This window comes from Phragmites australis, chromosome 5 (assembly GCF_958298935.1).
Source record: "Phragmites australis chromosome 5, lpPhrAust1.1, whole genome shotgun sequence".
NCBI classification, from domain to species: Eukaryota; Viridiplantae; Streptophyta; class Magnoliopsida; order Poales; family Poaceae; genus Phragmites; species Phragmites australis.
Window position 1 is genome coordinate 21,359,617 of NC_084925.1, and position 20,930 is coordinate 21,380,546.

At 42.4% G+C, this 20,930-nt stretch overlaps 1 protein-coding gene across 4 annotated transcripts; it reads right to left on the minus strand.

Moving 5' to 3' along the window:
• Nucleotides 1-5,045: 5,045 nt before the first annotated feature.
• On the minus strand, nt 5,046-20,030 carry LOC133918912 (oligoribonuclease-like). 4 transcript variants are annotated; one of them, XM_062363038.1, is made up of 9 exons: nt 19,892-20,030; nt 18,964-19,110; nt 11,150-11,257; nt 10,266-10,342; nt 9,668-9,749; nt 9,527-9,582; nt 7,953-8,039; nt 5,757-5,847; nt 5,046-5,436 (listed from the first exon to the last, which is right to left on the minus strand). In XM_062363038.1, exons 2-9 carry the CDS (start codon nt 19,085-19,087, stop codon nt 5,315-5,317), a joined length of 747 nt encoding a protein of 248 aa, XP_062219022.1. In that variant the 5' UTR covers nt 19,088-19,110; nt 19,892-20,030; the 3' UTR covers nt 5,046-5,314. The 4 variants fall into 4 exon arrangements, with proteins under 4 accessions (XP_062219022.1, XP_062219021.1, XP_062219023.1 ...); XM_062363037.1 differs by lacking the exon at nt 19,892-20,030 and adding an exon at nt 19,492-19,847; XM_062363039.1 differs by lacking the exon at nt 19,892-20,030 and adding an exon at nt 19,492-19,843 and having other exon boundaries at nt 18,973-19,110.
• Between the last annotated feature and the right edge of the window lie 900 nt (nt 20,031-20,930).

A 20,930-nucleotide genomic window follows, 5' to 3' on the forward strand; every position in this document is an offset into this window, starting at 1 on the left:
ACACACCAGACCCCTACCTCGCACTAGTTGAGCACTCGATGTTTACCGCCATCAGGGTGCGTTCTGTACCTTTTTCGTCGATGCAACATGATTCATGAAAAGGAACATCCCAACATGAAACTAAACGATATAAGTGTCACACACAACAACGCATTACACTTAAGGGAATAATATGGCAAGTCCATACATATTAATCATAAGAAGGCATAAAAGAAACTTTTGTGGGTTGCTTAGTAGATTTGACACTTTACTAACCCACGATCTAAGTGTTTTTAGACTACTTTATTGCACTAGGCTTTAATATCAGCTGTGGGGGAACCGTCCAATAATATTCTAGTTAATCACCAAGTTGATCATTTACATAATCACAACTTCAACGATTAACCAAAATATCATCCCGGTAGTCTCAGTACGTATTTTGTGCCCAAGATCGAAACACATACCTTTCCAATATAAACAATCATAACCAAGCTTAATAAAGAGCGAGTTATTAAATCATATTACAAGTTCTTAACCATTTACAAGTTTAACATTTTACAACAAATGGGATCTAAGAAGATACTAAAACTGATCAACTCCTAGCCAAAAGAGAAACTACGTAGAGAAAACAAAAGCTATAGACAACAAAAGATGGGTGAAGTCATATGCTCTTAGGCTTCACCCTAAAAGTGTGACCTCGGAATAGTTGCCTACTCATTCCCACTGCTAGCATTGGCGGGCGTAAAGTAGCCAAACACCGCCTCTTCCTCACCTACAAAATCTGTAGAGTAGCTAAGTACGAAGATATTTGCAAGACTTAATTCATATAGGATACATATAAATAACCCGACTCCAATGATTATGCATTGGGCCATTAGCAAGGAAAAAAGACCACAAGGTTGATTAAAATATATGCGCCTACAACCTAGACACATATGCGTGAGCATCTAAACATAATCAACATACCCTTCCAAACCTGTAACTACCAACCTGCTCATAAATGTAAATGGAACCATAGTAATACATCAATAGCCAGCCATCAACATTACCCAACATATCATCCATACCACCATCCCACATTCGTAACTCTACAACCAATGCAAATGGATAGAAGCATGCTCATGATCGAGAGCGCGGTAATTCGAATTATTTTTACACCTTGCAGGGGATACTTCTTTACCTACACGACTCGAGGACCATACGACTCACATGTTCACACAGGCCCACGCGAGGGGGTACTCATGTCAACCTTTCCCAATAACGCCCCAACCATTTGATCATGCGCCAATAGGTGCGGGGGTCATCCAAAACTACTCCTGGAACAAACTGGATACCCCTACAAGTCTGTCCGCTCACACCATCGACTCGCATGCCAAAAGGCCACATCTACTATGGTATTCGGCTTATCATTCCCATATGTGACATGTAGTAAGCATGGAAAGTGCTAAACTCAACTGTACCAACGGATGGTGCTTAACTGATGCAAAACGGCCTATGGTGCCCGGCTCCTCTTCCGATCTACCATGAGGAACTCCTCCAGGGCAAAAGATACCCCTAACACCTCTCACATCTCGTCTCATCCTCACATCTCATCCAACCATCGACATCATAATCAATATTCGTGAACAATAAGTAAGCCCTAAGCTCGCAAACAGTGGTTGCACCATCGCTTGACTTCTACCGAGGACATATGCATTGCTAAACATTTTGAATAACTTTTAAGTTAGACATCAACAATGTTATCAAGGCTATAAGGATATGAATCATCAAATAACTAAGATAGGACAATGCATCATATAGGTTCTACCCATAGAAGCCCGACATCGACTCATTGAACATGCAAACTTACATAAAGCATAATTTATCAAATTTAGACTCCACAATTTAAATCAAAAGGTGCGATATGCTTAGATGCTTGCCTTGCTACTCTGTGGTTTGCCTGATACTTCCCACAAAACACTCACAAAACTCTGAAAGGTTGTCATCGCCTTCACTCACTTGGACTGGCAGCGCAACGCCCTCTAAACGAATCAAAATGCAATGTATAAACAAATGAATGATGGAAAAATACCCAAATGATGCATGCTTGAAGTATAGTAGAGTGTCGAGCTTCAAAAACATTTGCAAAATACCGCTAAGCGATTAGGGTTTCAAAGTTTGAAACCCCAGACAAGGTAACCTAAGTATACCTAGCTTTAACACGCTGGCAGTCAGACCGACGTAGATGTTGCAGTCTGATCGACGGCTAGCAGAGAGTTTTGGCCTCAAACAGTCTTATCGTAGGCATGGTGGTAGTTAGACCACCCATCAACGGTGAAACCAGCCCAAGTGGCAGTCAGACTCTTATATAAGTTTTCAACTCGAATTCTCCGATCCTAACTAGCGGTCAGACCAGCCCTAGCAGCGGTTAGACCGCCAGACCTTACTGGCAACGCCTTCGCAGGGTCGGCGACGAGGATTTCGGCGAGACCTTTGACAACAAAGGGTACCAAAATGCTCTATGGAACTAGTGGAGTGTTTCTAAAGTGATGTGGACATCATTCATTGAGCTAAACTCAAAATACCCAATGGATTGGATTTAGGCTAGGTTGAACTTGGGCCTCAACAACACGAGGGTCGAATCAAGCTCGGGAACAATGGGGAAATGATATGGGATAGCTCATCTCAGCTTATGGAAGCTTTCTATTCGATTAGAATGCTTTGGGGAGGCTCCAATTCGCGGATCGTCTCCCGGAGTGGTGGTGAAGCTTGCAGTCGATGAACGGGTCTCCGGCGAGGGAGAAGAGGGGGAAAACTTGGGGAAGTCCTCCGAGAAGCTCGTGGGAGTTCCCACCTCCGATCTCCGGCCTTCGAACGCGACGAGTATAGCTCTCTTTCTCTCTCTAGGGTCGGGTGGATAGAGGGAGAGTGAGAGAAAAGTGAGAGGGAGAGAGCAAAAGGAAGTGATCGATCCACTTAACCCGAGCCTCTGTGTGCTGGTGGTCAGACCGCGAGCTCAGGTGATCAGACCGTGGGAAATCCATGTGGCAGCGCACCTGGTTCTTTTGCTGAAATTTTCCTAAGTCTCCCCTCATCATCCTCCTTCTATTCTTTCCCTTCTCCAAGGCATGTAGGGATTCTTCAAAGTGCTCTAAACCATCTCTAAGTTGTTTGAGATATGTTTAATCGGTTTTTAATAGACAAACATGTGCAAGCACATGCAATGATGATTATGCATGCCTAATTATGTAATTAGCATTTTGGGACATGACACAACTCTCAAATAGATAACTCAAAAGGCTCAACTAGCCCTCTCCCTTTATTTGTAGACTAGGTTTCTTGACCCCCTAAGTTCCCTAGATTGTTCCTAAAATACCAATCTCTTCCAATACATTCCTACTTACCACCGAGCGTATTTCATCCATCTTTTTCCTCCTCCATCAGACGGCCCTGGCGTCTTCATGACTTAGCTTCGTCTCGATGCAAGTTTCGTGATGATGCTATGTGCATTAGTCCTTCCCACAGTTTTAAGGTCAAACCATGAAATCGCCTTGCACGTAAAACATGACTCACCACCACTTGCTTACACCTTAAGCAAGCCTTACGATATCGACCTATGTACTCTATCTTGCGATCTTGACCACTAGTAAGTCTCTCCCACTCTCGATCCCTCAGGCTTGTACTGCCATCCCTTTCTCTTGACTTTGTCAACATGTTATTTTCATTCGTCTTTTCATGCTTTTCCTGCTCTCCACGTGTACAGTTAGGATCACCCTTAACTCCATCCGACCTCCTTGATCATCCAGCACCAAGCACGCTGCTTAGCCCTGATCATCCCGTCATCGACCGTCAAGTTGCATCCTTCACCTGCACATGACAAGACAGGCAAAACCTACATCTCCAACTCCATTATAGATTAGTCAAAATCAAAATCCTCAGTTGAAAAGCTTTTCTAAAAAAAAACATGAGTACCGGATGTTCCAATGTGAACAGCCTCTGATCACCGGACCATCTGGTGTGTGCAATATTTCCTTCACTGAAAATCTCTTGAAAAACTTTCCGATAAAGCCTCTGGTGTGTACAAAGCCCATCACCAGATCTTCTGGTGAGTACAACTGCACCATACACCCCATTTTGCAACCTCTCTGAAACAAATGGTCTAGTGTAGCATCCGATGTGAACATCTTCAAACACCGTACTATCTGATGTGCAGTACAACTCCAAACATTCTATTTTGCATAACTCCTAGAAAATAGTCTGGTGTGCATCTTGCTTGAACACTGGACCATCCAATGAACACATCAGTTTTTGCCTCTGAACTGAAATACTCCAGCATGAACTTTTCTAAACACCGGACCATCCGGTATGATCAACTCCTCACACCGGATCATTCGGTGAATACATTTTTTCTGGACTCAGAGACAAAAACACAAACTCAATTTTTCTCTGCAACTTTGATTAATCATGATCATTATTGCAATACATAGACATGCTCATGCAATTTCATAAATCATCAAACTAAATTAACGATCTTATCAATCACTTATCACATATAAATCAAGACATATTTTAATTTGATTTCTCAGTGCTTGAAAAGTCACGAATGTTTTCGGTACATGATTGTACAGACACATTACATTCCTTTTGCTGTCATTTACATGATGTCGTTTATGCAGCGGTGGAAAGTTCTAAGTGAAGAGAAAAATCATGAGAAGATACAGGATGATATCGTTTATGCAGCGGTGGAAAGTTCTACGTAAAGATCAGGAGAAGATTGCAGAGGTGGTCCGAGAGATAATGAAGGATCTTCCAGCTCCGGAAGTGTCAACGTCAGCTACTAATCGCCTTGGAATAGGCTAATCTTTTGTTTAGTAATAAAACTTTGTGATATAAAGGAGTTTGGGTGTTAATCAATCGCTTTGTGTACGTTTGAATTTGTATTTCCTTTAGTGCTTGGTCGTTTCCCAGATTTGGAGGTCAGGTTTAGCATTTTTAGATGTGTTAGAAGTCGGTTGTTTCGGGTGCATATGGTGCTCCTGTTTCTAGTTCGTTTTTGGTTCCCTTGTAAAGCTGGTAACCCCAGCAGATATCTTATTTGCTTTCTATAAAAAAATAAGGCCAAATGCCTTTGGTCTAAAACTTCAAGATACATCCAGGGTTCAGAATCCCAGCAGCAGGCGAGTAATACGGCCATTACACCAAAACACTGATCAATATACAAACGATGTTTGATGGAGCTCTTACATATTAAAGAGAGGCATCAAACTTTGAAATGAGAATTGCCTCTCTGATTCTGGCTGCTTGTCAGTCGATTCAATGGCCAACATGATGATGACTGTATACTTGATCCATGTGGCTACCTCTTAAATTTCTGTGGTTTGAAAATGTTGTCCTTGTAGTATTTCAGTTCCGCGATGCTTTCTTTGATATCATCCATTGCCCTATGGGTTTTTCGTTTTCTTGGAGTTTGTTTCCGTTCTGTGAAAGTAAAATGGCGAACAAACAAGTTCAAGTCTCATATCTAGACTTTCAATATTATCTGAGATATTCAATAGGAAAAAAAAAAGATTATCTGGGATATTCACGGATAGTTTGCTACTAAAAAGTATTACCCATCACCTCACGTTAGAAGAGAAGCTGCAAATTCTGATTTGGTATAAACCCAAAAAACTACAACTGAAAACTATAGTGATGCTAAAACATATCAAATATTGCCACCACTTGGCATTGTGTAAGTGTGTAATTACTAACTACGGAAACTGAAGAGTACTTATCCATGGCCATCAAATTTAGTTTACCTTTGGGGTACCATCGGATGCACAAAGCCATTATACTGCTCACATCAACAATTACATGAGAGAAAATGGCTGCAAGCTGTGGCATATACTTCTGTCAAGGAAAATGGAAAACAGATGTGTCATCCACCAAGGGCTGAAAAATACCTCGAACTTGAAATGGAAAATGCTCTTTTTAATAAAAGGGGGGAATATCCATCCTATGTGTAATTCAAAATATATTGCAATTAATGTGTTCAATAATAAGCATTTTCTATTACATCATTGGATGATTATTTAACCTCATCATGTCCTAAAAAAACAGGTCTGTTATACCCCTTGATGATTTGGTTGGGTGAATTGTGATATAAGCTGATCAGTGGTGAAACTACATATCAGCAGAATTTCCCAAGCAAAGCTTGACTTCCATAGTTAAATAACTGATTCAGTAGTTTGAGCATCAAGTGGACTAGTTCAAATGTACTAAGCCAGGTGTTTCAACTCTTTCCCGGTTATTTTTGTCCAATAAATTGCTTTACTAATATGCAGTTCATGTTATTACTAAGTTTGATGTGAATGAACTGTCATGCTAGTGGATGGGAACAATTGCTACCAGTGTGAAGTGAAACTTTAGCAAAAAAATTGTTTTTGTCTAAGCGAAAGAGAAGGGTTGTAGGCATCTCCTCGGTTCAGCATGCATATACATCCTCATCTATTCTTAGTTTCTTAATCATAAGGAAGTTTCAACATCTCCTACTCATAGATATTATTAAAAGAAGATTGGAAAGAACACAATCATGCAATTTTTTCTTCACCAATTGGAACAGACAACGAAGCACAACGAATAATTATTTCATTGATACATAAACTTTTTTCACCAAATAGTATGCGATCTGAGAAATTGATTTAGTTCCTACTTTAGTATCCATCTCTTGTTTTCCTTTATTAAGCGAGCTTTGTTTCCTCCATTAACAAACTCTGAAATATTGTGTTATACCAAATTAGTTTTATGTACAAGAAAATCAGCATCCGTCCACAAATTTCTTATCAACCATCATCGATCTTCTGGTAAGATATGTGTTGGCCTTGGTTGGTTATTTCGGTACATTTGAAGAAGGCGGTAACACCGATTCTTATATTGACTCCCTACTTGTCTTGTGGCACAATCTTTATCTTGTTCTAAGAGCTAAGGAAACTTTTCCTGAGCTTTTTACTACACTGGCTTTTTACATTGGTACCATTGGAAAACATGCTACCATGTAAAGAACCAGTGTGGTGAAGGGAACTTTTCCGGATATTTGAGAACACGATAAAGATTGTATCATGAGATAAGTAGAGAGTCAATACAATAATCGACGTTCCCGTCTACTTCAAATGTACCAGGACAACCAACCATGGCCAACACATGTCTCACCAGAAGATTAGCGTGGCTGAAAAGAAATTTTTGGACAGATACTGATTTTATGTTACATAAAACTCCTTTGGTATAACACAATATTTCAACTAACTGATACACTGCTAATTTGTTAACCAAAAAAGGAGGAAACAAAACTCTCTTAATAGAGGAAAACAAGAGATGGGTTCTAAAGTAGGAACTAAATCGATTGCTAAGATCGCATACGATTTGGTGAGAAAAAGTTTATTTATCAATTAAATAGTAATGAATTAACAACTTTTTTTACTTATGTGAATGTAGAGAGACCCAAAAACCGGTGAGTAGCCTACTGGTATGCAAGTTTGGAGGGTTATATATCAGAAGGTTGATGGGGCATGGTCTATTCCAAATGGTGAAGAGATGGTACGATTGTGTTCTTTCCAAGTGTTAATTTCATTGAATCTACTTATGAGTAGGAATAGATGAGGATGCATATGCAAGTTAAATTGAGATGTCTACAACCCTTCTCTTTTTCTTAGACAGACACAACTTTTTGCTAAACTGTAACTGTTTCAGTGGCACTGGCAGGAAAGTAACTACATATTAGTAAAACAACTTATTGGACAAAAATCCAACCAGGAAAGAGTTGACACATTTGGCATAGTTCATTCACACCAGTGACGAATGCAATTAGAATGTTAAATAACTGATTCAGTAGTTTGAGCATAAGTAGACTACTTCGACGGTTCTAGAGGGTAAGCTAGACTTAATAAAAGTGCTGCGTAAAATTAAAAGAAATTGCACTAACAAAAAATAAAAAAGGATTCCCAGTTATTCATACTAACCTTCAGAAATAGTAAATCCATGTACACAGAATTCCCAGCTAATAATGGAGTGGCTGAAACTACATGCCTGATAACAAAGTCTAACACCTACCAACAGAAGAATCTGTATTAGGGGAACATTGGCTATGATCTTCAAGAAAGGGGATTTTTAACATCTGGTTTCTTCAGTATGACTAGTTAATTACATATATGCTGAGAAGACAAATAATTAAGGTTTCATGTAATTGATGTACTAAACTAATTCAATACCATTAGCCAAAGAAGAATAGATGGACTTCAGAAGAAAGAATAAATAGACTTCATATAATATGAATTCCAAATTTCCCACGCAACTTAAAATTTGCAATAGACCCAAGTGTAGTAGAATTACGAACTACGCACTACTGATTCTGAAGAATAAAAGTAACACAACAATTCAAAGAGATCCGATTTGTGGCCGAATGGTGGGAAGGCTCTTTAACCACCCCCACCCACCCAGGTTCAAGTCTTAGGATAGTCCTAGGTGCTCACCACCTTCTCTAACGAATTGGCAGAGCACCTGCACTTGTTTCAAAGGGGGGAAACACTCAAAACATAATCCGGATACAATCACCTATATAGAAGGTAGTGCTCGTTCCTAAAAACGAATGGTCCTTATCCGTAACAACTGACTATCTAACAGATACGTAAATAAACTGAAAGCTGCATGTCTCTGTTTTTACAGTCCTGGAGGTAAAACATTACAGCAGCATGGAAGATAAAAATAAAAGTAAAAGAAAACTGGAATTGAGATTGAACAGTGCAATACATCATTTATAGAATATATCTATATCTATATTGGTTTAAAATTGTTGAAGATTAAAGTATCCCTGTGCTACAAGTTCATGTATTTGTAGTAATTGTTGATTCAGGTTGCCCATAGCCCATACTAACAATTTGATACATTAAATTGCTACTCTAGGAATTGTTTGTTTTTACGTCCATGTATTACCATACTGTTTCATCAAATTAGTTCTCCAGTCAATTGTCTTCACTTCAAAATGACTATTTGTTTTTGTTTGAGCAAATTTAAGGGTCAACTTGACATATATATCTTACCTTATGTTTCCATCATTACATGGTCAGTTCCTGATCCAGTGTTCTAAATAAACACTAAGTGCCTAGGAGGCAATAAACACTACGGGGGAGGGTGGTTCCTAGTGCCCAGTCGAAGCCTAGGCGGGCTAGGCGGTCACCTTCTAAACAGTGTCCCAAACAGTTTATTTGAGTAAGCAAGCATTGATATTTACATGTAGCATGACCAAATTCATGCAAACTACAGGGATTCGGATGAACAGTTCATAGATCTCTAGATAGTAAGGCATAGATTCAGTTGAACCTTGAACATGTTGAGTAAAATCGTGGACATGTGTGAAACCATTTAGAACTTTCCAATAGCATGTAAGGATTCAAGAAAAGGTGGTAAACTAAACTAGAGTGTTGAACCAAGACTATTTAGTGTATTGAATAATCTTGAGTGCTGCAACTTCAGTCATGTCTATAAACAAAATTCCAAAAAAAAAAAGTCATGTTACCACAGAAACAGAAAAACATACTTGTGACTCTGCATCGCGCTCAGAAAGTTCACTCTGCAGCACTCTTTCTGTCAAACCTAAATTAAAAATCAGGGTACCATATTTATATTCAGACATAAAATACAACAGGAAAATGTTATTTTAGAAGAGGGTGCTACATACCACTAGCTGCATGGTGAGTTTTGCACCATTCACCCATATTATCTAAACAATCCTTGCTCTGGCTTATAACCAAGTCAGGACCCTACAAAATAGCAAGATAAACATGCTAAATAATTCTACTTATAGATGGCATGCTGACAGACAAACATGTTATTTTGACATTGATATGACTAGACTGGCAAACTACAAATAATGAAGCACTATCTCTGCTTAATGACATAATGGAGGAACATGGATCATCGGCAGCTAATAATGGGCTAATGTGTCGATAGAAAGAATCCAGTTAGCAGTCACCAGGCATTTTAGCCACAATTATTTCAAGAATGATGATGGAAATAACCACAATGAAACCTATCACCGTAATCTGGTGTGTGTACGTCACTAATCCCTCAATTCTTAAACAAAATTCTCATTATAAGCATGCGATCAAGCATTTCAGTTCTAACCACTGGTATAGGAGATCCAGCGAAAACCTTGGTACCACAAAGAAAGTGTTCTCGTTTTTTTATATAAAAAGCTAAAGTGAGAAAGAACACCATCATGTTGTACAAAACCTACATAGAACAAAGCAACAAAGGTACTTCAGTTCAAATGCAACCTCTATTTGTTTTGTAAGTTTACCATCCGTTATGATGCAAGCAATCTCCAAAATCCGATCTTTCGTAATATCCAAACCTATACAATCCAGGAAGTGTGTGCTTACATTAGTCATTTTAAGCATATTACGAAAATTAAAAAAAATCCAAATCTTTATTCGATCTATCTATCCATAAAACAATCCATCGAGGAAAAGATAACAAAATATTTAGATTCCAAGCAGCAACACCTCTCATCAGATCAGAGATAAGAAATTTTTAACATCAACAATGTTCCAGGGAAGAAAATCATCATGAATGTTCTCAATCTTCCTCTTGCGCTTGCTGTAGCCTTTCTTGTTTCAGGCCAGTATAAAAAGTTATTCAGGAAAAATGAGACGGGACCCTCCTTGGTCTGTAATTTGTCCAGTTCAATAGAATCTATGTTGGACCATGTCCACTAGGCAAAAGAACCTCATATAAAAGCCATTAAAAAAACACCGCAATTTGTAAGTGCTGTAAAGTATGAGATGCACTGTTTCAAAAATATCTAGGAAGACCTATGCTATGCAATTCATGTTACGCACACATGCCAGGATTCATGGTCAAATTCATTCATGCCATAGAGTATCAACATGACAAGATGCAATGCTTGTCTCTTTTGGTTCTCTATGTTATGAACAGATCGGAAATAAAAAGAATTGCATTTTAAAAATAATAAATTATTCCAAAACGAACTATTTTTCTTCAAAATTCAAATAATACACACATAAATTATTAATAACAAGAAAATAAAGTATGAAAAGTGATTAAACAAGTAAATGATGGGCTGATGGCGCAACACCAAAACTGAATTCTCTGAGGATTTAAGATAAAAACAAGTTGTAGAAATTTACAAAAGACTCACCAGTCATTTCCAAGTCTATCCACACCAAAGGCATCTTGAAATCACCAGATGATATAAGTGTCCTTTCATCATAGTTTACTGCAATAATGCCATTCTGCCTGTTTTTATCTGCATAGTGAACGCAATTTCTAACCATGACTGGATGGTAATTAGGAATTAGAACTTTCATAAATATAACCAACTACAGAAGTATCTCTCCAACAGTTACCCAAAGGGGTTCCTCCTATGTATCATGAAGACTAAATTTCGAAGAAAAGAAAATAAATACCTTATTAGCCAGATTAAATATTTGATCATTTGCTGACAAAAATGCTTTGAGCATAAAGGCCATATCAAACTCGTCGGTAATACTACAAATATTATGCACGATGGAAAATAACATCTGCGTGTCATTGACAAGTGGCCTCAGGAGGCCAGGCTCCCCTCGCCAACCTCAAGTTGGAACCAACTTGCACATGTTTGCAGTGTTACAAATTTTCTATTCTAAAACATGTTGACTAACGCAACATCAAAACCGATTTAACCGACAAATGTAAAGCCACATCTGAAATAAGCACGAATGCATAATTATTTTTGAAACATGAAAAATCCAATATACGATACTTTAAGACATATAAGAAGCACGGTATAACCAACTGTACCACAGATGTACGAAACTTACAGCCAGCGAGCAAGCAACACTGTTGTGCCAATATTTTTTTTCTCAAACACGCAGGAAAGCTGTGTATCTTTGTATTAAGAGAGAGAGGAAAACAAACGGTCCATGTACAATCCCCTTCACACAAAAAGGCACCCCCACAACACTACAGTAGACTTAATAGGAGTGACCAACAACCTTAAGATTAAACCCCTAATTCGGTCACAAGGCCATCAGGCCCTTGGCACCGGCAAGACACCAAATATTGATTTCTTCCTTGATAGCCCTGACTACAACCTGCACACTAGGAGATGCACCATTGAACACGCAATCGTTACGTTGCTTCCAAATACTCCAAGCTCCTAAAATGATCAGCGAGTTGAGGACCTTGTGGTGCTGTTTTTCAACTCTTTGGTGTGCATGTCTCCACCATTCGGCGAATTGAAGCTCAACCCCATTAGGAGAAAGGGACTGAAGACCAAGCCAATCCAAGAGCTGATGCCAAACTTCTCTTGCAAACACACAACCAGTAAGTAGATGTTGGACAGTTTCCTCCTCTTGATCACAAAGGGGGCAATGATTAGGATGAGGAAGTCCATGACGTTCCAAGCGATCAGTTGTCCAAACACGATTACGAATGGCCAACCATAAGAACTTGCATTTCGAAGGAGCCCATGACTTCCAAAGTCGTTTCCAAGGTTCAAAACCCGTGGCGTCTATTTAGTAATACATGTAAGCTGATTTGGGTTAAAAAAAAGGCCAGAGGAGGTGTGACGCCATATGTGAGAATCTGGTGTCTCCGGCTGCAGCTCAATCTCCTCCAAAATGTCCTAGAGTTGTAAATATTCCATTCGAACAACAACCGAAAGTGCACCTCGAATATCATGGACCCAAGATTGAGCATGCAAGGCCTGGGCAACGGTTCTGTTCTTGATGAACCTCCTTGGAACTGCTGCTATAAATTGGGAGACAATTCAACCAAAGAATGTCCATGCAACCAACAGACGGTCCAGAAGAGGGTATTTAAGCCATTGCCCACCTGGGATGTGACCGATATAGCAAAAAGTGAGGAGATGTTTTCGTCAACAAAAATCTGAAAACCTGCCCATGGACGGTCGGGCTGCGTTTTCCTCAGTCATAACCATCTCATCTTAAGCGCCCAGCCGAGCTTTTCCAAGTTGTGGATACCAAGTCCCCCGAACTCAAATGGCTGGCAAACCTTTTCCCATGCCACAAGACAATGACCACCATTGATATCTTTCCTTCCCTTCCAAAGGAATCCTTGCTGAATTTTGTCAATGGCTCGAAGTGCCCACTTAGGCAGATCCATCGCAATCAAGGCATAGATAGGAATGGCTGTGAGAACAGCTTTAACCAATACCATCCAGTCAGGCCTAGTCATCAAAGAAGCTTTCCAGGCAAGCGATTTATCCGCTACCTTTTCAATAAGAGGCATTAAGTCTGCTTTGCGGAGCTTTTGCACCATGATGGGGAGGCCCAAATAAGTACAAGGAAAATCCACCTTGGGACAAGACAAGGATTCCTCAATCGCCTTGACCTCAAGATCCCCACATATGATGGGAACAGCCGAGCTCTTTTGGAGGTTAGTTTCCAGACCTGAACCATGCCCAAAAATATGGAGGATGCCCTTAATTAGCTGCATCTCATGAGGAATTGGTCGAAGAAAGAGGGTCATGTCCTCGGCATGTAAAGGAACATGGTGTTCAGCTGCACGAGAGGCCAAAGGTGAGAGGAGACCAGCCTCACATGCCTTAGAGATGAGAGAATTTAACACATCCATCACAAGAATGAAGAGCATAGGCGAAAGAGGGTCACCTTGACGCATTCCTCTCCCAACTGTCCATTCAACAAGATTCGGGTGGTAGCGGAGGAGAGAAGGATGCATATCAAATTACGCCACATCCGACCAAACCCGAGATGAGAAAGAACCTCCAAGAGAAAGGACCAAGACACCGAGTCGAAGGCCTTAGTAATGTCCAGCTTGAGGAGACGAGGTTGACCACAGTTATGTAGCATTTTCACTATTTGCTACACCAGCATAAAATTATCGTGTATGCACCATCCCCATACGAAGGCACTTTGATTAGGGGAGACAAGTGAGGACAGCCTCTGCGATAAACGATTAGCCAAATCTTTGCCACCAACTTTGCAAAGTTGTGGATGAGACTTGTTAAGGCCCATATATCATCTAGGCCCATGTTGGCCCATATCATGGCTATATATACACATCCACCCTAATAACGTGATCACACTCTAAAATCCCCAAGGTTAGTTACATGGTATCACAGCCATGGAGTTAGGGTTAAGCCTAATAAAAAATTTTAACCCACCCACCGATCCCGTTCACGCCAGCCATCATCTTTAGGACACCATTGCCCGTCATCTTTAGGTCGCCCGTCCGGTTCCCGTCGCGGATCTGGCTCCTCCACGTCTAGATCGCCGCCCGTTAGGCCACCGTTTGTCTTCCATTGGCACCCACCTCCCGTCATGAAGCACTCGTCCGCCCACGCGGATTCAATCTTGGCGCCTTCTGCCAATCACAGATTCGGCTCCTCCATGTCCAGATCACTGCCATTGCAGCCTCCTTCACCTCCGCCAGGGGACTTCTGCGCCCGTTCATCGTGCGAGCTACCCGTCGCGGCTCTCGTCCCCAATGTGCCGCTCTGCCGCCTTCACCAACCTGTACAGCCACTGCAAGGAAGCTGTATTTGCTGCTTAACATTTCCAATCTGCCGGTGGCCCCAAGATTGAAGAGCACGTGCAAGTCTCTTGAGTTTGGTAGATAAAATTTCAAAAGGATTAGAGGAGCTAACCTACTACTCTCAAGATTCAATAACCACATCATGAAAACCTGTTATCTTTGTCCAAAAGCTCTCAAAATGGAATCTCCTCTTGCATTAGATCGCATCATGCAGACCAAGGAGGGGGCAATGGTCTAACATTTCTAAAGCGAGACTTTGCAGCAGACAATTTGGATAAATTAATTCTCAGCTGGTCGTGCAAAGCACGCGATCAAGCTTCACAAGAGTTAGAGATGCCCTCGCGTTGGACCAAGTGTATCGACGACCTAAGAGAGGGATTTCTTTTAGTTCCAAATCATCCACAAATCTTCGAAACCGACCCATCATGTCTCTATTGATGTTTGTATTATTCTTGTCTTCAGATTGATGAATTAAGGTGAAATCCCTGACCACAACCCATGGACCATCGCAAAAATCCCGGACCTCTCTTAGCTCCTACAGGAAGGCAATTTTGCTAGCATCATGTTGGGGGCCATACACTCCAGTGAACAACCAAGCCGGCTCATTGATGGGCTTGAGTGTAATTGACACCAAATGGCGATCAACTCGATGAGCTTCTTCCCGAAATAAAACTCCTCTCTAAGCAACAAGTATCTGCCTCTAGTCTCAGATGCCGGTAGAAAAATATATTTGTCATAATCGGACCCAAGAGCGGAGAGGATGACTTGGGTCAGCATGAAGGCCATTTTTGTTTCTTGGACGCAAATAATATCCGGGTGACATGAGCTAACCACACATCGTACCACATCTCTTCTAGCTTTAGAATTTAGTACCCTAGCATTCAAGATTAATATGTTTGAAGCTGACATTGTGAATTAGATGCAAAGAAACAACCAAGGGAGGCGGCCAAAATCTAGGTGTAGGCGGAGGTAAAGGCCTCCACCGACCTCGCCTGTAGGTTTTCCGGAGCAGTCCACCCAAAGATTGCTGCCAGTCCTGCAATATGTGCTCTGCTGAGGGGGTTATCAAATAGGTGGCCATATCTATCTTGAGCTTCCTGGTTCAGCTGCTCCTGTTCATCCAAAAAGCCCAATTTTCGCATGACATGTGTTGTAGCTTGCTGATTAGCAGAGGGAGCACCTGAACGATTCGCGAATCTAGGCACAAAATCAGGGGGCAAGGTCTTCTTCCTTCTCTTGCGTAACTCTGGCAATGGGAGAACCGCATCGGATGTCTTTGAGAGTCCTGCTGAAGGCAGTTGTTGGGGTTGATGGTTCAATTTGATCTGAAGACGAAGAAGCCTAGCTGCCAGCAGTTTGGTTGGAGCCTCCCTTCCTCCTGGAGTAGACCATGGTGCAGGTTTAGGTTTGTAGCCAGTCTGAACAACTGGTACAGCGAAACACAGCTCCGGTGGGCAAACTTCATGCTGCACATGTGACTGTTCCGCTGTATCTGCAGTCATGACTGAGTTGCCATTGGTGCCAGATCCTCACGTTGCACCCAGGAGTCCAGCAGCACCGAAGTCGTAGCACGCAGGCTGTCACAGGGCCCCGATCCATCACCCAACACAAGACATGGACTCGGATGGGGGTCCGAGGGCCCGGAGCACAGGAACGATCCGTATGATCGCTCAGCCGTGCCAAATCAACCTCTGGACTCCCAACTGCAGGTTGAACAGCCACGATCAGCAACACTTGAGAGACCACCATGTCGGCTCGACCCCCTACCACTGGAGTATGTGAAGAGTTGCTAGCCAAAGTGTTGTGTACAACATTCGCAGAGCAGACAAGGGAGCCACCATCAATGCCCTGTAAATATTCTGAACCAATGCAACGTCACAAACATCAATTGTTGTCCTCGTCGGAGATCGGTGGTGGAGGAGCCAATGGGACAAAGAAGTTTGTGATCTCAGTTTGCATTATTTCTATGGGGTACGCAAGTGTTCGTTTTCCAAGCGGCGGCACTTCCAACTCCAACCCCATCGGTCCAGTGATCAGCAAATCCTTCCTTCCATGAATTAAGCTGGGATTAGTCGCCCAAATAGTAACCCGAAAAGTAGAGAGATTCGATCGATCAACAGTGGCGGGTGTAGCTGCTCAACCCAGCAGTAAGGACTTAGCAGGTGCACCACCGTCGACAGCTCCTAGGCATGTGCTGGGACTCCCCAAAGAGCGATCTCCACCCTAAATGATAGAACCCTGCTGGAAGCGTGAGCAAACCTCGTCCAGGGTCAGATGTGCAGGCTGAAACGCGATGTGTGCACAGGCCAGCCATCATTAAGGATTGATTCCACAGCAAGAACGTCTGGTAATAGCAACAAGAAGACCTCTGGGGACGAACGGTGAATGGACAGCCTCTCTATTAAGGTTAAACCTGCCTGCCAGAGCAGCTACAATCTCCTTGGGGGACGTCGTGTGATTGTTGCCCACCGCAGTCACAAAGCCCGCCTGACGCAGGTCGTCCTCAGCCTAGTTGGTACACGTCGTGCGTTCCATCACAAAACGGCTCTGGTCGTTGGAGGAGCGCGTCAACAGCCGTTGTCACTGCAAGCGCCGAGACAGGTTCAGGCAGGATGGGGGATTCCGAGTCAGACGTTGGCGGCACATTAGTAGCAACCGCCAAAGGTCGGCACCGACGTGGACGACGGCGCTTACGGCCACCGCGAGCACCCTGGTGAGGTTGTCCACCAGTTGCCGCTGCAACCCCAGACCCCGGGTCATGACTGGAGTCGATAACATCCGTTGGGTCGAGGTCGAGTGGCTGCACGGTATCAGACTGCACTCAAGGGCCCAATTGATCCTTGACCCCGCCCCGGGTGGCAAGACGAACGACGAGCTCCTCCGAGGCTGCCCAGGCCTTCGACCCTGGGTCATGATGAGAGACAATGGCACCCGTTGGGTTAGGACAAGGCAGAGGCGTTGGTTCAATGCAGTGGCATACATAGGAACGTGAGGTGGGCTTCACAACCATTGCCGACCACCGCCGAGGGCACACCACCACCCTATGTCCCAGCAAGCGGCAGTGGAAGCAGCAAGGATGCAGCCTACATGTCGCCGCCCAGTGATCAGTGGCAAAGTAGTTGAAACATCATCCTCGCAGGTCCACGGGAACCGGCCTGCACGGTTGGCGGCCACTTCGCAGCCTTCTCCGTAGCACCCTCCTGTTGATCACCCGCCGCCAGCAGTCAGCGTCCGGACCAAGGTCCACTTGAGAAGCCCGGCGTATCTTGGACTGAACAACAGGGCGAGGGAAGGGGACGCCAAGAGAGCCACGTCCGCTAGGGACCTGATCCTGCCGAGCGGACGCGGACGGAGCAGAAACCAACATAGGTGAAGAGGGGGGGTCCTTCCTCAATACATCACGATAGGATTCCTTCACCGGAGGATGCTCATTGGGTTGAGCGGAAGGCAGAGAGACATCCAACCGCCACTGCAACTTGGAGCGTCCTGCCGGGGTGAACAGTGGAGCTGACGGCGAAAGAGGGGAGGAGGTGGCCAGCGCTCAAGGGGAAGGGGAGGGAGGGGTGGTCGCCGGTTCCAGAGTGGACGCTGGCGAGGGGCTGTGGCTGGGATTAGGATGGGCGCCGGCCGGGGGAGGCAAAACGTTAGGGGGAGGCGAAACATCAGTCATCATACTTACTGAAGCACTCTGTTGTGCCAAAATCAAACACTAAACCAAGGACTGATATATTAAAAATATGGTGCAAATATTGGATTGCCCAGCAGAATGTCTTTTAAAGTCCCATCAAACCAGCAACATTTCTAAGGTTAAATTACTTCTGACAAAAAGCAGGCACCATGGCTTTTGAGACAAGAAAAAAACTACAATCAGCAAGTGGGCCTTAACAAAGACACAAATTATGTATGTATATAAATCTTAAAGGGCAATTTTTTGTGCAGTCAAAGGTATGAATTGAAGCTCATCTACCAAAGGAAGTAGATCAATTTTCTTCTGTTACTACATAAATCAATTGGAAATTTTAGGTAGAAAAAGGGATCACCTATAATGGTAGAAGAAAATTTCATAAAACAATGCATAGACTAATTTATGTCAAACAGAAGAGATTCTTCCAGTAGCTAGTCCTTTCACTTTCAGATAAAATTCAGGACAAAGACAAGAAGGGCTCATGAACCTTGGAAAACTGCTTCGAGTTACCAAATCATTTCAGTAAAAAAAAAAAATCTATTATGCCCTTGGCAAATTTTTGGTTAGTACTATTTTTTCATTCAAGTTAATTGTATCCCTGTAGATCCATGAAAACCACCAAAAGATATGTAACCGGTTAAACTTACAGGGATAAACAGGATCTATACAAGCAATTTTCCATGAAGAACAAAGGAAAAGGAAACTTAAATATTATGTCATCCATTACTTGGAGTTCCATTCAAGAACAAAAGGACCAACGAAGTGCCAACCACGTTTACCGGCAGCAGTTGCTTCTATGCTGGAAGATGCCTGCGCTGCTTCAGCTATGCCATCTTCTCCATCATCTTCAGCATCTAGATGAAGGGCCGAGAACATGTTTGCAAGCTTACTCATTTCTCAAATTTTATTTTCAGTTTCTGCATTCAAAATACAAGCAAGTTAATACAGTAAAATTCATTGGGAACCAAACACACACAGCTACAAAGTAAGCTGTCTCAGGGGCGGATTTAACGTGGGGGGATGGGGGTTCAGTTGAACCTCCAAAATTCTTGGAAAATGAACTGCATTCGACATGGATGGATAGATGGATGGATAGATGGATGGATAGGATAGATAGAGTATATTAGCATGGGAGTATGCAGCAAATAAATCCGCAAGTAAATGGCTAACTGAATGGTGAGAAAGGAAAGATTTGGTGGGTTTGATTGTTCTCAGTCGCAGCAAAGGAAAGGTGGCCCAGAAGGCCGGGACAGAACAAACTCATAGAACTGCCATCAAAGAAAGCTAGGGTTACTTACCAACAAGAGAAGAAATCAATCTACGTCCGGTCCGGATGGATATCCACTCCACGCCAGTCCAGCACCAGCTGAGGCGGGCGGGAGGAAGACGGCGACGCCTCTAGACGAGAGAAGAGAAGGCTTGGGTGGAAGGAGGATGCCTTGGTATTTCCAGCCGCCGATGGTGAAGGGCAAGGGCAACAAATTTTGCGGAAGAAATTAACAATAAATTTGAGATCAGGAAAGGGGCGATGTGGGGAGATATCAGAGATGACGAAGAGAAGTGGAGACGGGAGTCGGCAAATTTCTTCGGGTTATTTCCATGTTTGTCCCTGTGGTCTCTATTTGGACTTTTGGAGTGCCTGAAAGTAGCAAGCACCTGAGTACAGCTTTTTGACGGTTGGATGAGCATCTAACATACCAAATTCTTTCACCGTTCATCTTCTTCTATTGCGCCGCCAAATCCATTACTGCTGCACTAGCACGGCGGTGTAAGGCCGTCCCTTTGACTCTTCTGTCACCGGCACCGCTATTTGCCCTCTCTCAGTACCACCACGCCGGTTCGGCCACAACCTTCCTCTAAGTCCGGAGCCTCCCAAACCCTAATGCTCCAAAACTCCTAAAGCCCGCCGGTTGCGTTCAATCTGCTACTGACTAAAATCATCTACAATTTCAGTTGACTAAGGAGATTATGTTTCTTTCTTTTTTCCTTGTTTTTCCTTTTCTTTTTTTAGTTTGCCACTGCAATCAGCTTTCAATACATGACTAGACGAAAAGCTGGCTCATTTTCAAAAATATCAATTTTTAATGAAATCAGATATCTCGTACCTCTACAACTTCACCCTCAGTCGAGCCACTTGAACGTGTTCTATGTCATACCACACCCCAATTTCCTTTGCATGAAAATGTCTAGGGATATGAAGTCATTACAATTCAAGGAGATCAAGACCACTCGGGGAGAATATAAAGAGAAGCTCAGTAGTATAGCCTGAATTTCTTAATAAGAGTATTTTGGTAGAGCTCTAGTTCTAAAAATTTTTAGAGAAAAAGCTGTGAGTAGATAGAGAATATTTGATTTAGCTATCTTGTTTTTATTTTGAATAAAAATAGATATTTAAACTATTTATTTTATCCTACAAACTTTTCATCCTATATAGTCTCGAGCTAGAATTTTACCAAACAGGATGATTTGGCCTAACTTAAACAATATGTTTGAAGACTAACATGTAATTTTGAGTTTAACCCTCAAATTCCAGTCCGAGAGAACTTGAACTAATGATGGGCATGTACACCCACAACCTTCGTATTAAAAAGGAAATAGGTATCCAAATTTGAGTTGGGGAGAACCCAATTCGATTTTTCGTATTTTTTTCTCCAAACCAATAGGAGGGCGCAACGAGAGTTAGCTTAATTATCTCTTAATTTCAAAATAAGAATAGTTAATCATACACTTATCGACA